The 16,111-nt window shown below is 42.2% G+C and overlaps 1 protein-coding gene across 2 annotated transcripts in view; it reads left to right on the top strand.

Annotated features, from left to right (window-relative positions):
- The window catches only part of LOC131502959 (collagen alpha-6(IV) chain-like), a 292,198-nt gene that overhangs the window by 121,591 nt on the left and 154,496 nt on the right, over positions 1–16,111 (top strand). For both annotated transcript variants that reach the window (XM_058714249.1, XM_058714248.1), the window contains exon 3: positions 4,721–4,804. In XM_058714249.1, coding sequence (XP_058570232.1) covers positions 4,721–4,804 — 84 coding nt within the window. The remainder of the gene's footprint in view (positions 1–4,720; positions 4,805–16,111) is intronic.

Genomic DNA, 16,111 nt, shown 5'->3' with positions numbered 1-16,111 from the left:
CACATCACATCTCTTGCCTCCTGGCTACCTTTTGTGTCATTGTCATCCCTACCACCACTCCTGACAGAAAGCACTGGTGATGCCTGGAAAAACATACTGACTTCTGGAAGGGACACTGTGATGTAAATGTCTATTTCAGGAAACCAAAGGGAGAGGGAGAATACCAAGCAGAGCCAATCTAACACTTGTAACTCCATTGTTGTGAGATCAATTATTTCACAGCCCCTTACCGAGTACCTGCTTCTGCAAGGGCTAAAGAGAAGAATAAAACAGAGTTCCGTTTCCAGTCTGATGGCAGAACCAAATGTGTTGCGTCAAATGTAGCAAAGAGGAGTGAGTAAAAACTTCTGCCTGAAATCACTGAAAGGCAAAAATTGGTGATGGTGGTGGTGGGGTGGGGTCTTCACCAAGAAGATGATGTTTGGGCTGGGTTTTGAAGAATGTGTAGAAGTTTGGTTTGTGATGAATGGGGAAAAGGGATAGGGAAAGCATTTTAGACAAAGGAACCAGCATCAGCAAACAGATAGATGTGATACTGATGATAGATAGATACTGGTGATCTTAAAAATATTTAACAATCAATTATATACAGACATCAACAATCCAAATATGTCTTCACCAAGCTGAGTGGATATCAGCCATAGACAAACTGGCATGGACATATCATTGCATATCACTTGACCCTCAGCTCCAGAGAGCAGCCAGAGTGTTACAGGAATGCCAAACAGTGTGGCCCAGCTAATATTAATGTAATATTAATAGCTGACACAAAGTGCTTACTGTGAGCCAGGCACTGTGCTTTGTGTGCTTTATCTTCTTGAATCCTCCAGCCAACCCCTATACAGTAGATATTGTTGCCATTTCCATTTCATACTTTAGGTCACTTGTCTAAGGTCAATCCCATCTAGGCCGGGATTTAAGCCTATACAGATTGACTCCAGAGCTTATACACTTAACTAAGGTATACTGCCTCAGGTAATGACTAGATCCTAGGATGCCCTTCTAATACTGTGGGAATATACAAAGAGGTAAAATATGTTGATCTTTCTCTTATCAACATTATTGTTTGGTTGAGGAAACAAGACTCTCGATCATGCAACCTAAGAAACATTGCAAGGGCTGTCCCACAGCAACATGTGACACTTGTTCAATAGGCAGAATACTCAGTGCCTGCTGTGTCTTTTTACTGAGCTGGAGTACTCATGGAAGAAATGGAACCTGAACTTGGCCTTGAGGGGTTTTGAATAGTGGGAAGAATATGGAATTAGGATAACAATTGCTAACAGTGTGACATGGACCAAAGTTATTTCCTTCAGAGTTCTTATCTGTAAAATGAGTGGTGTGGCTTAGACTATAGTTCTTAGCAGAAATACCCTACCCCTAGGAGGTATTTTGGAAATTGTGAGGGCACTTTTCATTGTTAAAATGATTAGGGGGTGTGGCTCTTGTAGGAGCCAGGAATGATAGGTGTTCTACACACTACAAAGAATTGTCTTGTATCTTTCCCTCCATTTAGAAGACTTCTGGACATTCAGGGAAATGAAAACTGTTTATAATTTTCTGAGCCTAGAACATAACCACATGCTACATATGGCCATGAGTTGTTTCCTGGTTTTATTATTACTGATTAAAACTACACAGTAATTAGGGGCATCTGGGTGGCTCAGTAGATTAAGTGTCTGACTTCGGCTCAGATCATGATCTCATGGATTGTGGGTTCAAGCCCCACATCAGGCTCTGTGCTGACAGCTCAGGGCCTGGAGCCCGTTTTGGATTCTGTGTCTCCCTCTCTCTCTGCCCCTCCCCCACTTATGCTCTGTCTCTGTCTCTCCCTCTCTCAAAAATATATAAACATAAAAAAAATTTTTAGATTAAAAAAACCTTCACAGTAAATAAAGGAAATATTGAAATTTTTTCCCCCAGAACTTTACCAGGAGTTATTCACCATTTCAGAGAATTACCATAGTAATAGCAACACTATTCATCGTACTTGAGTCACCAATACCACATCCCAGTGTCATTCTGCTTCAGCAGGCTGTCCCATTCATAGTGATTCTGCACTGAGTTGCTAGCCTCTGACAACTTCATTCCATCTTCTAATATAGTGATGTATGAGCATTTACATATTGGAATATATATTGTTTCATTATAAATGGCTTTTGTTTTTGCTTTCCAATACAATGTGGCATAATATGTGCTTTTTAAAGTATTGCTTACATCTTTATTATAACTTATTCCTACGAATTTTTTTTCGAGATGCCAAGAAAGAATAATACACATTCACAATAAAAAAAAATGGTGTGCCAGTCTGATAGAATTAAGAATGGCTATACTGGATGATCTCTCAGGGCCTTTCCAGTTCTAATTTTCTGCGGATGTAGGGAGGGGTTGGGTTTTGAGAGGAATCCAGAGAGAATTCCAGGATGGGAATGACACTAGTGATGTGATCTGGTTGAGAAGGAGTTGGAGTATCCCCAGACAAGCCAGGATAGGGAAGAAACTTCCTCAGAGCCTGGTCTTGTCATGTTCCCTGGAAACAACTCCTTTCATTCCTCCCCCTGACTGTAATTGAAGACTCCTGGGGGATCTGCCAGGGCCAGAATTACAGGAAATTGCCTTGTGGCCAGTGGGTCTTCTCTAGTTACTTTCCTCAGTGACAGAGGGCAGTGATGGCTTCCTGTCTGTTAGCTGGATGTCTTTGCCTCCTTGTTCTGCCAAGTTCCCAAGAAACCTTAGCTTCTGTTCCTTACATTTTTATTCAGTGCCTGTTAATAAGATTTTATCCTCTATGTTCTCCAGCTCCGTTGCTTCAGGCCTCCTTGCTCTATGCTAGTAATCTTGAAAGTTTTGGCCCATGATAGGCAAATTTTATGGGACACCAAAAAGGCATTGTTTGGAAGTAGGCCACAGCTCCAAATGAATACTACTTCAACTTTGGCAATGCCTGTTGAGTCCTCTCCCTTAAAGAGGATGACTTTTATCATTTAGTAATATAATTGCTTTTCTTCTTCCTAATTATATGTGCTCATTGAAGACTGCTTGTAAAATACAGAAGTATATATAGAAGCAAATGCAAATTATCCACTATCCCAAGAAATATAGTACTCAACATTAGGCAAAGGTGACAGCATGGGTGAAGGTTAAATTCAGAGCCGGTCTGTCTCTCTGTTCTCTATCCTATGCCAGCCCCCTGCTTCCTCCTCCCACAGCACCTCTTGATCTCACCCTTATGAATACTTGCCTGTCCTATATACCATAAAATGGAGGGCAAACTGGAAAGTGTACAATAGCACTTACCATGTCAAAGGCATATAAGAGAGATAAAATATCTCATATCAAGAAGGTGTTTGGAATCTAAAATAGCAATATTTTGTCATAGCTCTGCCATCACTACCTTATTACCGAGGTGTTGTGGTGATAAAGTGCTGTGGGAATGTCTAAAGAGATAAGAGACCATCTGCGAAATTCACAGTGCTCCCTGGGGATTAGGAAAAGACTCACAGTACAAAGAGGCAAGAATGATTAAGTATGAGACTGGCTCATAAATATGCCCTTCTCTTTTGAAAAAAAAAAAAACAGCCAACATTAAACAAAAAAGTTGGATGATACTAAATCCATCCTAGAGATAAATTTCTTGTTATAGATAATAGTTAGAATTTATGTTTTGCTCTTTTTTCCCAAGGTGGATAGGGTCAGAATGGCACTTTTCTCATTTTTGAGCCCTTGCATTGAGGCTCTGGTAGTCAGAGGACTTAGAAAACTCTAAGACATAAAGGTTAAGGTCAAGATTTTTGAGTTAGTCAGATATGGGTTCAAATCCCAGATCCATTCATATGGTCATCAAAACTTCCTATGTGCCATCCACTCTTGTAGACACTGGGGATATAATATCAGACAATATAGATAAGGCTGTTACTTACATGCAGCTTACATTCTAGTGGGGGGAGAGGGGATGTTTAATGTTGAAAGGATAGCATAGTAATATGATGGAAGTAATGGGGCTGCCTTAGGTTGAGTAGTCAGGAAAAGTCTCTCTGAGAATAGACAATTGAACTAAGACCTGGATGATGAAAAGAGGCCAGCAATAAAAAACATCTAGAAGAGCATTCCAGGCAGAAGTAACAGCAAGGGCAAAGGCCCTGAGGCAGGAACAGGCTTAAGCTTTTATAGAACGAATACCAGTGTGATTGAAGAAGAGTGAGCCAGGGAAAGAGTGAAAAGGTGAGGTTAGACAGGGTCAGTACATGTCAGGTCATGCAGAGGCTTTGTAGAAATTCAGCTAGTAATAATAATCATCATCATAGTAAGGCAGATAAGAAAGAAGGAAATTGAACACTTTGGGGTATACTGTATGGTACCAACTGAGGAATTTGGATCTCACTGGGCACAGGACTGTTAATGTAAGGTCTGAATGATGTGTTGCAAATAGAGCCTGAGGAGAAAAATTCCAAGAGCAGAGTATAGGGTGGCCATTTTTATCTATCATTACATTTCTAGCCCTTGAATTTCTCTCCAGTTCTCTGCTACAGCTACTGCTTTCTCACTGAACACAAATACACAAGTCCACTATGACTCAACATTACCATCAAATGAGACGATTAAGCCACTCTAAATTTACTTGGTTAGGAGGAGTGTGGCTAAGGGTTAGGTTCCCTGCGGCTACATTGCTTCTTGGTTCACATAGTTTACTAACTTTTCTCTCTCTTTTTTTTTTAAATAGGGAGAGAAAAAGTCCTATGGAAAGCCATGTGGAGGCCAAGACTGCAGTGGAGGCTGTAAATGCTTTCCTGAGAAAGGAGCGAGAGTAAGTTGCTTCTTCCATTGCTGAAAGACACATACTCAGAGGAGTTGTGACCTGAAGTGTGTGTGTTTTCTTTAGAATTAGGCTGCTTAGAATTTACTCTTATGACTTCATCAAACAAGAAAAGTGATGAGGACCAGCTGGAAGGAGCTTTGCTAGCCAACTGAGAGGCAGAACTAGATTGGTCAAAGTCCCTGAGGGACCAGGAAGAGGTTTCCTTCACTGACTTAATGCCAAGGTTTCCTCAAGGTTTCATCTGGAGTACTTCCAAAAGCCAATTTGGTGGTGAAGAACCAGATTATGTTTGTAGATATACATAAATTTTCATAGCTCATTAAAAATCTTTTGTATCATTTTTTATTTTAGAGAGAGAGAGTGCAAGTGGGAGAGAGAGGCAGAGGGAGACAGGGAGAGAATCTCAAGCAGGCTCCACGCTTAGCATGGAGCCCAACACGGGGATTGATCTCATGATCTCATAACTGTGAGATCATGACCTGAGCCGAAATCAAGAGTCAGACACTCAACCCACTGAGCCACCCAGGCACTCCTCATAGCTCATTTGTATCAACTTGGTTCTTCTCTCTGGGAAACAAGTGGTCCAATTGTTATCTACAGACTATGGATGTGACTCATCAAAAATCAAGGGTTTACAGCGTAGCCTTAACATCCAAAAATATGGATGACTATTGCACACAAAGAATGATTTGTTGATATTACATTAAAACTTAGGATTTGTTTAGAAGCATGATGTGATATATTCAGTGTCTTGTTCCTTATTAGCAATGCACAGTTCAAACAGTGCAGATTGCAGTGAGCACAGTGCATTTGCACAGCATTTCCATCAGTCCCTGTATATGCATACGGGAAGCATTACTCCAGATAATTTGTACCTCTACTTCTCACAGAACAAACCTACATCTTTAGCGTGACTCATAAAAAAAGCTTTTGAGGGGGTTCAATCTTGAAAAAATAAAATAGAATCTATGCTTCTGGGATTTATGGCCACCATTTAAAATTCATATCTTCTGACTTACTGCATTGTGTCTGTAATCTCATCACACTCAAGCCTAAGAGCTTCCGCTGTCAAAGAGAGGTAGCATAAATAGGTCAACCAAACCCTCAAAACATAGCCAAACAGGGAACAGAGTGACCACTCCACCTTCTCTTTCATTATCTTCCATTTAGAGTAAAGTGAAATATCAAACTATGCCAGAATTTGAAGGAAGAGAAAAAGCTGTCTCCTCATCAAAAGGGACCAGACCCATTATACGTAAAAGGCACTGACTTAGAGAATCCTAAAATATCAGAAAGAGAAAGTATCTTAGTGAGCTTCTCATCTTATCCACCGATTGTACAGAGGAAGCAGAGTCTGAGAAGGAAAATGACTTCCTGGGGTCACACAGCAAATTGATGACAGATTCATACTATTACCTGGGTCCTTTGATTTCTTGCCTATTTACTTTTACCCACTGGTGCCTTCCAGAGAAGTCATGTTCACCGTAGTCACCAGAGCCCATGCCTTTGCCTCTGATCTACAATCAGGATACACTTCAGAAAACAGATAATTCTATAATAAGTATATGAATACATTCTCAAGCAGCATGCAAGCGATATAGGCAAAGCAGAAGTCTCCTTTGAGACTCTAGTCCCTCTATTGTCTTCCTGGTCTTTCCCTGTACACAATCAGAGATATGTAGAAATATGAATAAAACTAGTTTCATTTTCTGTATTTTTTTCCCAAAACCCCATCCTAAGTATATATTCTGTGCCTTGTTTAGTTTTTGGATTTTTTAGCCCTTTAATATGTTTTATTTTTAGAAAAACACATTTTTAAGGTTTATTTTATTTATTTTGAGAGAGAAATAGAGCGCGTGTGTGAAAGGGGCATAGAGAGAGGGAGAAAGAATCCCAAGAAGGTTCCATGCTGTCAGCATGGAGCCTGACACAGGGCTCGAACTAACGAACTGTGAGATCATGACCTGAGCTGAAATCAAGAGTCAACCACTTAACCGACAGAGCCACCCAGGCACCCTGCCATTTGATATGTTCTTAAGATCTTTTTCCCTATCCCTTAGTTTAACCCAGCCATTCATTCCCCTTTTGGTGAACACTTAGGTTTTTTCCCAAATGTTTGCCATTAAAAAAAATGGCAGTGATACAGTGGAAATCCTTGAACAGATCTTGTGCTTATGTCTAGCATAGATACTAAGGATCAGAATTTCCAGATACAAGATAATAGATATTTTTAATTTTCAAAGCTAATTCTCACTTACCCTGTAAAACATTCCAATTTACACTCCCATCAGCATTGTACAAGAGCTCCCACGTTTCTATACCCTTGCCAATACTTGATATTTTTGCTGATATGGGTAAAATCATCCCAATTCCCAGACTGCATGTAATGTTAAGTGTTATTTGACATACTCATTGAACAAATTTTGTATTTCTTCTGCAAATCTCTTGGATATGTCCTCTACCTACTTTCATCATGGGTGATTCTTATTGACTTACTTTACCTCTGCGAAGGTATAATAAATAAAAATGGCCCAGGTGAAACTGATGAGATTTGAAGTTTGACACAAAAGGGCATTTCCTGGCAGGTTATAGGGGATATAGGAGGTGGTTGGTCAGACCCCACAACCAGGGAACTGAGAAGCAGATCTAGGCTGTTTGTTGGGTTGCAGAGCCTTTAAAAGTAGAAAATATTTTTTTAACATTTATTCATTTTTGAGAGACAGAGAGAGACAGAGCATGAGCAGGGGAGGGGTAGAGAGAGAGGGGGAGACACAGAATCCAAAGCAGGCTCCAGGCTCTGAGCTGTCAGCACAGAGCCCGATGTGGGGCTTGAACCCACGAACCGTGAGATCGTGACCTGAGCTGAAGTCAGACACTTAACTGACTGAGCCACCCAGGCACCCCAAAAGTAGAAAATCTTTTTATATATCTGAACAGAGGTTAGTCCTACACCAGATAGACATGACTAAGGTGACCTCATTGTTTAACCTCTGGCTGAGATTTTGATCTTTGAAGATGGAAGGCAGTGGACTTCCTCAGTATGGAGCTCTCATTTGGGTTCCAAACATCTGGAGCCCTAGTCTGTCTTCTCCTTTGAAAACATGAGTGGTTGAAGGGATGTGGGACTGAGGAAAATATATCACCACAAGGATTTTTTTTTCAATATTTAAAAGATTCAGAGTCTGCACAGTTAAACATGGTCCTAAAGTTTATTTGTGAAGTCTGAAGTTGCTGGGAATGTTTGTCAAGGTTATTGAGCCAGACCAAGCTGTATTTCATGAGTCAAGACCAGGGATGTCCTATTTCCCAGATAGATCGGGAGGCCGGTGCACGTGGGACAGACCCTGTGAACACAGATGCTTGAAGCTGCCTGGGCCACCAGGTCCCTTTTAGTCTTTCCCCCCTACCCTCCTGCATTCCCAGGGCCAAGCAGGATTGTTTAAACTGGCCCCAGCACTGTTGACCCTACAGGGCAGCCTCTTGGTACCCCTTTTGTGCAGATGTCAGAAAGATGTGAAACTGTTTTCCTTAGCCGAGCAGCGGGCCCCATTCGGATTTCAAGCTGTTCCTCTTGAGCTCGGTGAGCTGGGAGGGGAACAGAACGTTGGGTCACCCCTGAGATATGCTGCAGCCCTTGGCTGGCCCGTCTCCTGCCTTGGGGAAACATCAAGCACATAGCTTGCCAGGCAGTGTGTACTTTTCCTTTGCCAGAGGCCTCTTGAAATGACTAGGACATTTACACAACACCTAGCACTCCTGCACACAACTGCAATCTAACCCGTTTCTGGCTTATGCTCTCTCAAACTGCCTTCTCGAAAGTATGCCCTGCCTGGTAACAGCCTCTGCCTAGCATTGCTGCACTGCTCTGTACGTTTTCAAAGATCTTCTCCCAGGGTCCGTATGAGCTCCATGCAACAAGTAAAGAAACTGATAAGTGATTTTGCCCAAGCTCCCTAGCCTGTTAGTGGCTAAACTTTATTTAGCCTACGTTAGGAGAACGGCGACTTTATAAAATGGCACCCCTGCTAATGTTAAACAAAGGGAGGGGCACCTGGGCGGCTCAGTCAGTTAAGTGTCAGAGCTCAGGTTAGGATCTCAAGGTTCGTGGGTTGGAGCCCTGCGTTGGGCTCTGTGCTGACAGCTCAGAGTCTGTAGTCTGCTTTGGATTCTGTGGCTCCCTCTTTCTCTGCCCCTCCCCCACTCCCGCTCTGACTTGCTTTCTCTCAAAAATAAATAAACATTAAAAAAATAAGAAAGGATATTTTCCCCCCAGACATTGCAATTTGGACTTACTGTTTGACTTTCAGTTTCCTTTCTCGGGGATATGTTTTATTTTATGGGAGAACTGTTCTTTGGACTTTTTATCTTCCCTAGTATTATTTTTTTTTTTACATTAAATTGAACAAAATATATCAGTTTTCCATTTTCATCTCTTCCCAAGTTTTCCCTACTGGATTTGCAAGCTACTTCTGCATTGTTTTCCATCGGTGTGTTTGTCTGAATCGGGAACAGGTGGACTGTTTGTTCTGTTCTGAGCCTGTTATTCCTTAATACTATTGCAGGGGCACCTGGGTGGCTCAGTTGGTTAAGCTTCTGACTTTGTCTCAGGTCGTGATCTCAAGGTCCGTGGGTTCGAGCCCTGCATAGGGCTCTGTGCTGACAGCTCAGAACCTGGAGCCTGCTTCAGGTTCTGTGTCTCCCTCTCTCTGTGATCCTGTCCCGCTTGTGCTCTGTCTCTCTCTCTCTCTCTGAAAAATAAACATTAAAAAAATTTAATATTATTTCAGAATTTTCCCTGTTTTAACAGTGTTCTGATATTTATATATCACACTGAGCTCCTAATTATCCATGCCATCTAAAGGAACATTATCATAGATTATCCCAAGCCACAGGGAATATTTGGGTTCCTCCCAACGCCGATAAGGGCTGTGTGCCCCTGTTTTTCGGCTATGTCCTAGCTAGAGAGTTATGCGTGAAACAGCACAGATTTCTTAAATCCTCATCTCATGCCTGCATCCTGCTGCTTCTCTGTCAGAAACTGTGTGTTTCCCATGAATTCCAGGACCAGATGCATTAACCACTAAGTTTTTGTCTTGTTTTGTTTTTGTTTTTGTTTTTGTTTTTACTCTCCTCCTGCAAACAGCTGGCATTCCCTGTGTCAGCTGCCTGGTTCCATGGCTACCAAGAGGCCTCTCCATTGGGTCCTGATTTAGGCAATGTTTATGTGCATCTTCCCCTTCTCCCTATGTACCCACCCCCCCACACACACCCCTGTGCAGACCAACCACTGCCACACACACCAATGTCCTTATCCTCTAATTCCTCCAGAGTCAGAGCTCATATTGCACATGACCTCCTTGGGTGGCCAGGCCTTGCTCCAGCTGCCTGCACTCAAGTGCCTTCATTGCCCCACCCACTCTTCAGCCCTCCACGGGCTGGCCTCGCTGCAAACACTGGTCACCAGTAACCTGCTTGCTGCCAAACCCAAAGAACATTTTTCATTTTTAAAAAAACTCTTCTTTCACTTCTCTGCTGCACGAGATACTTTCTTCTTTCCTGAAACTCTCTATTCCCTTGGATTTCATAATGTTCTCTCCTCGTTTTTTCCCTACAATTTGGGACTCCCCAGGGTTTTGTCCTCATCCTATTTCTCTTCTTGCTGTAGGCCTCTCCCAAAGTGGTTTCATATATGCCAGGGATTTCCACTCCCACCAATACAATGATAAATATTAAATCTGTATCTTTCGCTCAGACCTTTTTCCTTAGCTTCAGGTCAGCACAGTCAATTTCTGTTTGGATTTCTACTTGCACCACAACCATATCTCATATAGAATTCAACTATCAATCCCCGCCAGACGTGTCCCTTTCTAAGTCTTAGCTATGTCTTCTCTATCTCAGCAAATGGCACCACCAAGCACTTTATTTGATCAAGCCAGAAACCTGGGAATTGTTCTTTCTTTTCTTCACTACCACCTCCAATTCATCTTCACATTCTGCCCACATCCTCCTAAACAAAGCCCAAATTCATCCGCTCTTCTCCATACCTGTCTGTCCACTCCAGACCTGTATAATGTCTTGTCTGAATTACCATAATAGCCTCCAGACTGGTCTCCGAATCACCAGTCTCACTCTTTTCCATTCATTTGCCACTCTGCTATCATAATCTTTCCAAAACATAAATATGATCATGAAACTCTTGCTCAAAATCCTTCAGTGGCTCCCCATAGATCTCACAATAAAATCTTAGTTCTAGTAGGGCTTACAAAGTCCTCTGTGGCTTGGCACTTCACTGCCTCTCCAACATTATCTCTCGTTGGAGCCTCCTCCTTCGGAAAACAAAGCCAGGACATACACATGAGCTGAACTCTTTACAGTTCACAGAACCTGCTGTTATTTAATAGGATCCAGGTTTTCTACCTGCTATTCCACTTCCATGTACTCTCCTTCCACTAGCTCTACCCTCTTTCTGCTGACTTGCTTCTATTACCCATTCTTTAAAACCTTACACAGGCTTTAGAACCTCCTCATGAGGGGCGCCTGGGTGGCGCAGTCGGTTAAGCGTCCGACTTCAGCCAGGTCACGATCTCGCGGTCCGTGAGCTCGAGCCCCGCGTCAGGCTCTGGGCTGATGGCTCGGAGCCTGGAGCCTGTTTCCGATTCTGTGTCTCCCTCTCTCTCTGCCCCTCCCCCGTTCATGCTCTGTCTCTCTCTGTCCCAAAAATAAATAAAAAACGTTGAAAAAAAAATTAAAAAAAAAAAAAAAAAAAAAAAAGAAACTCCTCATGAAGCTTTCCACCATATGCAAGGCTGAGGTTATCTACGTTCTCTTCATTCCCTTCATGCTGAACACAGCAATCTATATTGACTTGTCTGCCCTCCCCTATATTATGAATTCCTAAAGGACAGAGACTGGGTTATTTTAGACTCCGAAGGGGCAGTAGGCACTACAAACAGTTTCATGAATGACTGGCCAACTGTCCAACCAATTTGGTGAGTATGGGTCTAGCCCTACTCTCCACATCCTGGGTTGGCCATGAAGTTGCCATGAAGCAGATGAGAATGCGCTGTCTAGGGAGGAATTCCTCCTGCTAAAAGAAGGCAAGGAGCCAAGGAGCCAGGGCAGTCATTTCCATATCATTTTTAGATCCCGTCAGCCATAAGGGCCCCAGCTCTTTGCCACACTCTGGTTCCTATAGCTTGCTTTGGGATTCTGTTCTACCTAACTCCTCAGAATTTTTTACCCTGACCTCTTCTTTTGTCTGATTCCTTTTTAATCTGTGCCTGCCAAGGCAAGGGACTTGGCAGAATGCTTTTATTTTGCTACCAGCAATTGGTCCTTCCTCCAAGGTGATATCGGATATTCTTGAATAATTGTGAGTCAAAGATAATCACAGGCTTTCTTTTTGACATTGATTGCATTCTCCTCTCCACCAAACCTTTTGCTTAAAGCCTCTTAGCTTTATGCAAAGTTGATGGTCTTCAGTTTCCCTTGTTTCGCTCCCTTGTGGGAGGAGAGGAATAGCCTTTGTGCAGGGAAGTAGCCATTGGGTAGTAGTAGGGGAGAGGTAAAAAAGTTAAAAGTCTTGGGGCGCCTGGGTGGCGCAGTCGGTTAAGCGTCCGACTTCAGCCAGGTCACGATCTCGCGGCCCGTGAGTTCGAGCCCCGCGTCAGGCTCTGGGCTGATGGCTCGGAGCCTGGAGCCTGTTTCTGATTCTGTGTCTCCCTCTCTCTCTGACCCTCCCCCGTTCATGCTCTGTCTCTCTCTGTCCCAAAAATAAATAAAAAGCGTTGAAAAAAAATTCTTAAAAAAAATTAAAAGTCTCTGTGTATTTAAATATATTGCAGTTATTTAGATCGAGGATAATTGATGATAATGTTAAAGTGTAGGGGCGCCTGGGTGGCGCAGTCGGTTAAGCGTCCGACTTCAGCCAGGTCACGATCTCACGGTCCGTGAGTTCGAGCCCCGCGTCAGGCTCTGGGCTGATGGCTCAGAGCCTGGAGCCTGTTTCCGATTCTGTGTCTCCCTCTCTCTCTGTCCCTCCCCCGTTCATGCTCTGTCTCTCTCTGTCCCAAAAATAAATAAAAACGTGGAAAAAAAAAATTTAAAAAAAAAAAAAAAAAAAAAGATAATGTTAAAGTGTAGTGTCTCTGAGCTGAATCAAGATGCATTCATAGCCCAGCAGATGTTTGTGGTTATCTTAATCCCTTCTTTGATCATTTTGGGGTAGTGTGGGATTTGTGGAATATATTATCCATACTAGTGAGGGAGGCTTCTGTTAGAAAGGAGCCAAGGAGCTGGAGGAGAAGATAATACACAGCTGTGGAGTCAAGAGCACCACTCTAGATATCCAGAGACCCAAGTGCCATGCCTGAGCGTTGCTAACTAGATGACTTTGGGCTGATGCTTCCCCCTCTCAGGGTCTCTATTTACCTATCAGTAAAATGAAGGGCTTATGCTGAGTAACCTCAAGATACCCACCAGCTCGGATCATCTAAGTCAAACACTGTTACTGTACTGTACTGTGACAGTTCCTTGCCCCTAAAGTGTCTTATCGTGCTCTCTAGTGTTGCCGTGAGATTTGGAAGGCAATGTTTGACAGTGTTCTACCATTTGGAGTGATGTCTTGGCAGCTGCCTCCAATGTAAATCACTTGCTGTGGCTTTTTACTGCTGGTGCTGGAAGCTCCGAACAGGTGAAGTTGCACTCCTGCAGGAATGTGCAGTCCTCCCCCTCCTTGGTCATCTGAGTGGTGTGACTTGAAAAGTATCACAGGGCTATCTCCTCACCATCCACACCCCCAAAATATCTTCTCTGCCTTGCCTGGGAATCACTCTTCTTACAGTTCTGGCTTCATAGACCCACTCTTTAGGTTAAGTGTTGCTCTACCCTTGCGTTGCTTGAATAAGTTACATAGACTATTCTGACGAGAGGAGGCAGGTGCACACTGTGCACCTGGTGAGGAGTTGTGTGCACAAACCTTTTGAGACCACTTAGTTTTCCTTGGCCTGCGTTGCTAATCAACATGTCAGAGACATTGGATATCAAGCCTTGGGTGAGCTTCTTGCATGCCAGTGTGTGACATATTCTCTCCTCACAGAGTCTGTTCTCATCTTCCCTTGCCAGTTGTTTTCCCCTTTCTGAACTTCCTCCTTTCTCCATCCATGCTTCCTCACCTCTTGCTTCAGCATTTCTAGCTGTCCATCCCTCCTTACCATTTGCTCCACTGTGGCCTTCTCAGTTCCTCCCCTCTGCCTTTAGTTCCCTGGGATCATTTCTTGTGGTACCAATCCTTTTTGTCATCTATCAAAAGGCATAAGAACTACAGCAGCAGGACATCAGAAAGAGTTGCTATGGGGGTGCCTGGGTGGCTCAGTCAGTTAGGTATCCAACTCTTGGTTTCAGGTCAGGTCATGATCTCACGGTTTGTGAGTTTGAGCCCTGTGTCAGGCTCTGCACTGACAGTACAGAGCCTGCTTGGGATTCTTTCTCCCTCTCTCTCTCTCTCTCTCTACTCCTTCCCCACTCGTGAACTCTCTCTCTCTAAATAAATAAATAAAACTTAAAAACAAAGGAAGAGTTGCTGTGATGTACTTTATAGATGCATACCCACTTATCCGGAGAGTCTAAACCTCAGAGCCTGGATGAGTGGTCTTCAAAATTGGAGGGGGGAGGAGTGCAGTGCATGGAAGTCAGTCCATAGGGATGTAAATATTACAACTTCCAACTTAAGTTGAGAAAGTCTTGAAAGCAATTAAGATTTGGATTAAGTTATTTAATTTATGTAAAGTGTTTAAAACAGTATGTGGCAGGGGCGTCTGGGGGCTCAGTTGAACGTCTGACTTCGACTCAGGTCATAATCTCACAGCTTGTGAGTTTGAGCCCTGCATCAGACTCTGTGCTGACAGCTTGGAGCCTGGAGCCTGCTTCAGATTCTGTGTCTCCCTCTCTCTCTGCCCATAACCCACTCACATCCTGTCTCTGTCTCTTCAAAAATAAATAAACATTAAAAAAATTTTTTTAAATAAAAAAAAACAGTGTGTGGCACACTAAGCACTAGTGTTCGTGTTAGCTATTATTACTGCTATTTTAAGCCTTTCAAATATGTAATACACAGGCACCCTCACCAGGTGGGGGCCTGTCTTCACCTTTCCAGTTGCATATGCTCCATAGGTAATTCCAAGGGAAGAGTGGGAGCCCACAAGATAGAAGGGGTGACCCTGGGCCCTCACATTTTTTCCCTATATGTATACCAGAGATATTGCTATTTCCTGGGGCCCAGTTAAGTGAATTTATGGATTATATTGTCTAACTCCATTAACCCTCACAAAATGGATAGTTTAAGAAGACTCCTGCAAATAAACCATGTATCGAAGATAATACTAACAACGTAAGCATGTGAAGATGGCAGTGATCACACTTCTCCTAGACCAAGTTTTTCCATCAGCCTCATTAAAAGGTTAAAGCTAATTATATCAGACAGGAAGCTGGCAAAAAAGTAATGCAAGAATAATCAAGAAGACTATATAAAATATGGATTTATACCCATTCTCAATAATGAAAATTCTTGTCCTAAGTGTACATAGAATCTTGAAATGTTAGCTAAAAATATAATGAAGCCATCCTGACAAGACATTTGACATGCTATTTATTTCATCTTCTTACATTTTCTATTTATTATGTGTTTCATAATATATATGTAGAGTAGGACATGTATATGATTTAAATAATTATTAATAACATATTGTGTGTAATATATAAATATATATTATATTTATATATATTATATATATAATATATATATTATATATAAATATTATATATATATATATATATATTATACAGAGAGACAAAGATAAAGAGAAGAAGCATGCTCAAATTTTTTAACCTGAGAAAAGTATGCAATCAGAAAGTTTTGGAGGCCACTGACCTAGACCATATTTACAATAGGTGGGGACCCACAAGCAGAGGCAAAAGAACTTTAAGTAAGAGAAAAATAACTATCTTGTTGTCTTTTGCTCTTTCCCTGTAGAATGGCCATGCCACCAACTTTAGAGCTCTACCTTGGCAACTTTATATAAAATAAAGCAATAGGGATATCAGGAGTTGGGAAACATGAGGCAGTAAAGAAATTTTAAAATCATAAAATTTCAAGCCTAGAAGGTTGGATCCAAGCCCCAAGTGACATATCATAGTTTATAAAAGACTTTCTCAGCATGCTTGTGAAATCCCTTACCCTCACTCTAAATATGAAGACTTTTAGAAGAAAAAGTTTCAGAGAGGTTAAGAGACTTTCCC

Source organism: Neofelis nebulosa, chromosome X, assembly GCF_028018385.1.
Source record: "Neofelis nebulosa isolate mNeoNeb1 chromosome X, mNeoNeb1.pri, whole genome shotgun sequence".
In the NCBI taxonomy this organism is placed as follows: domain Eukaryota; kingdom Metazoa; phylum Chordata; class Mammalia; order Carnivora; family Felidae; genus Neofelis; species Neofelis nebulosa.
This window is presented reverse-complemented; position numbering and strand designations above follow the sequence as displayed.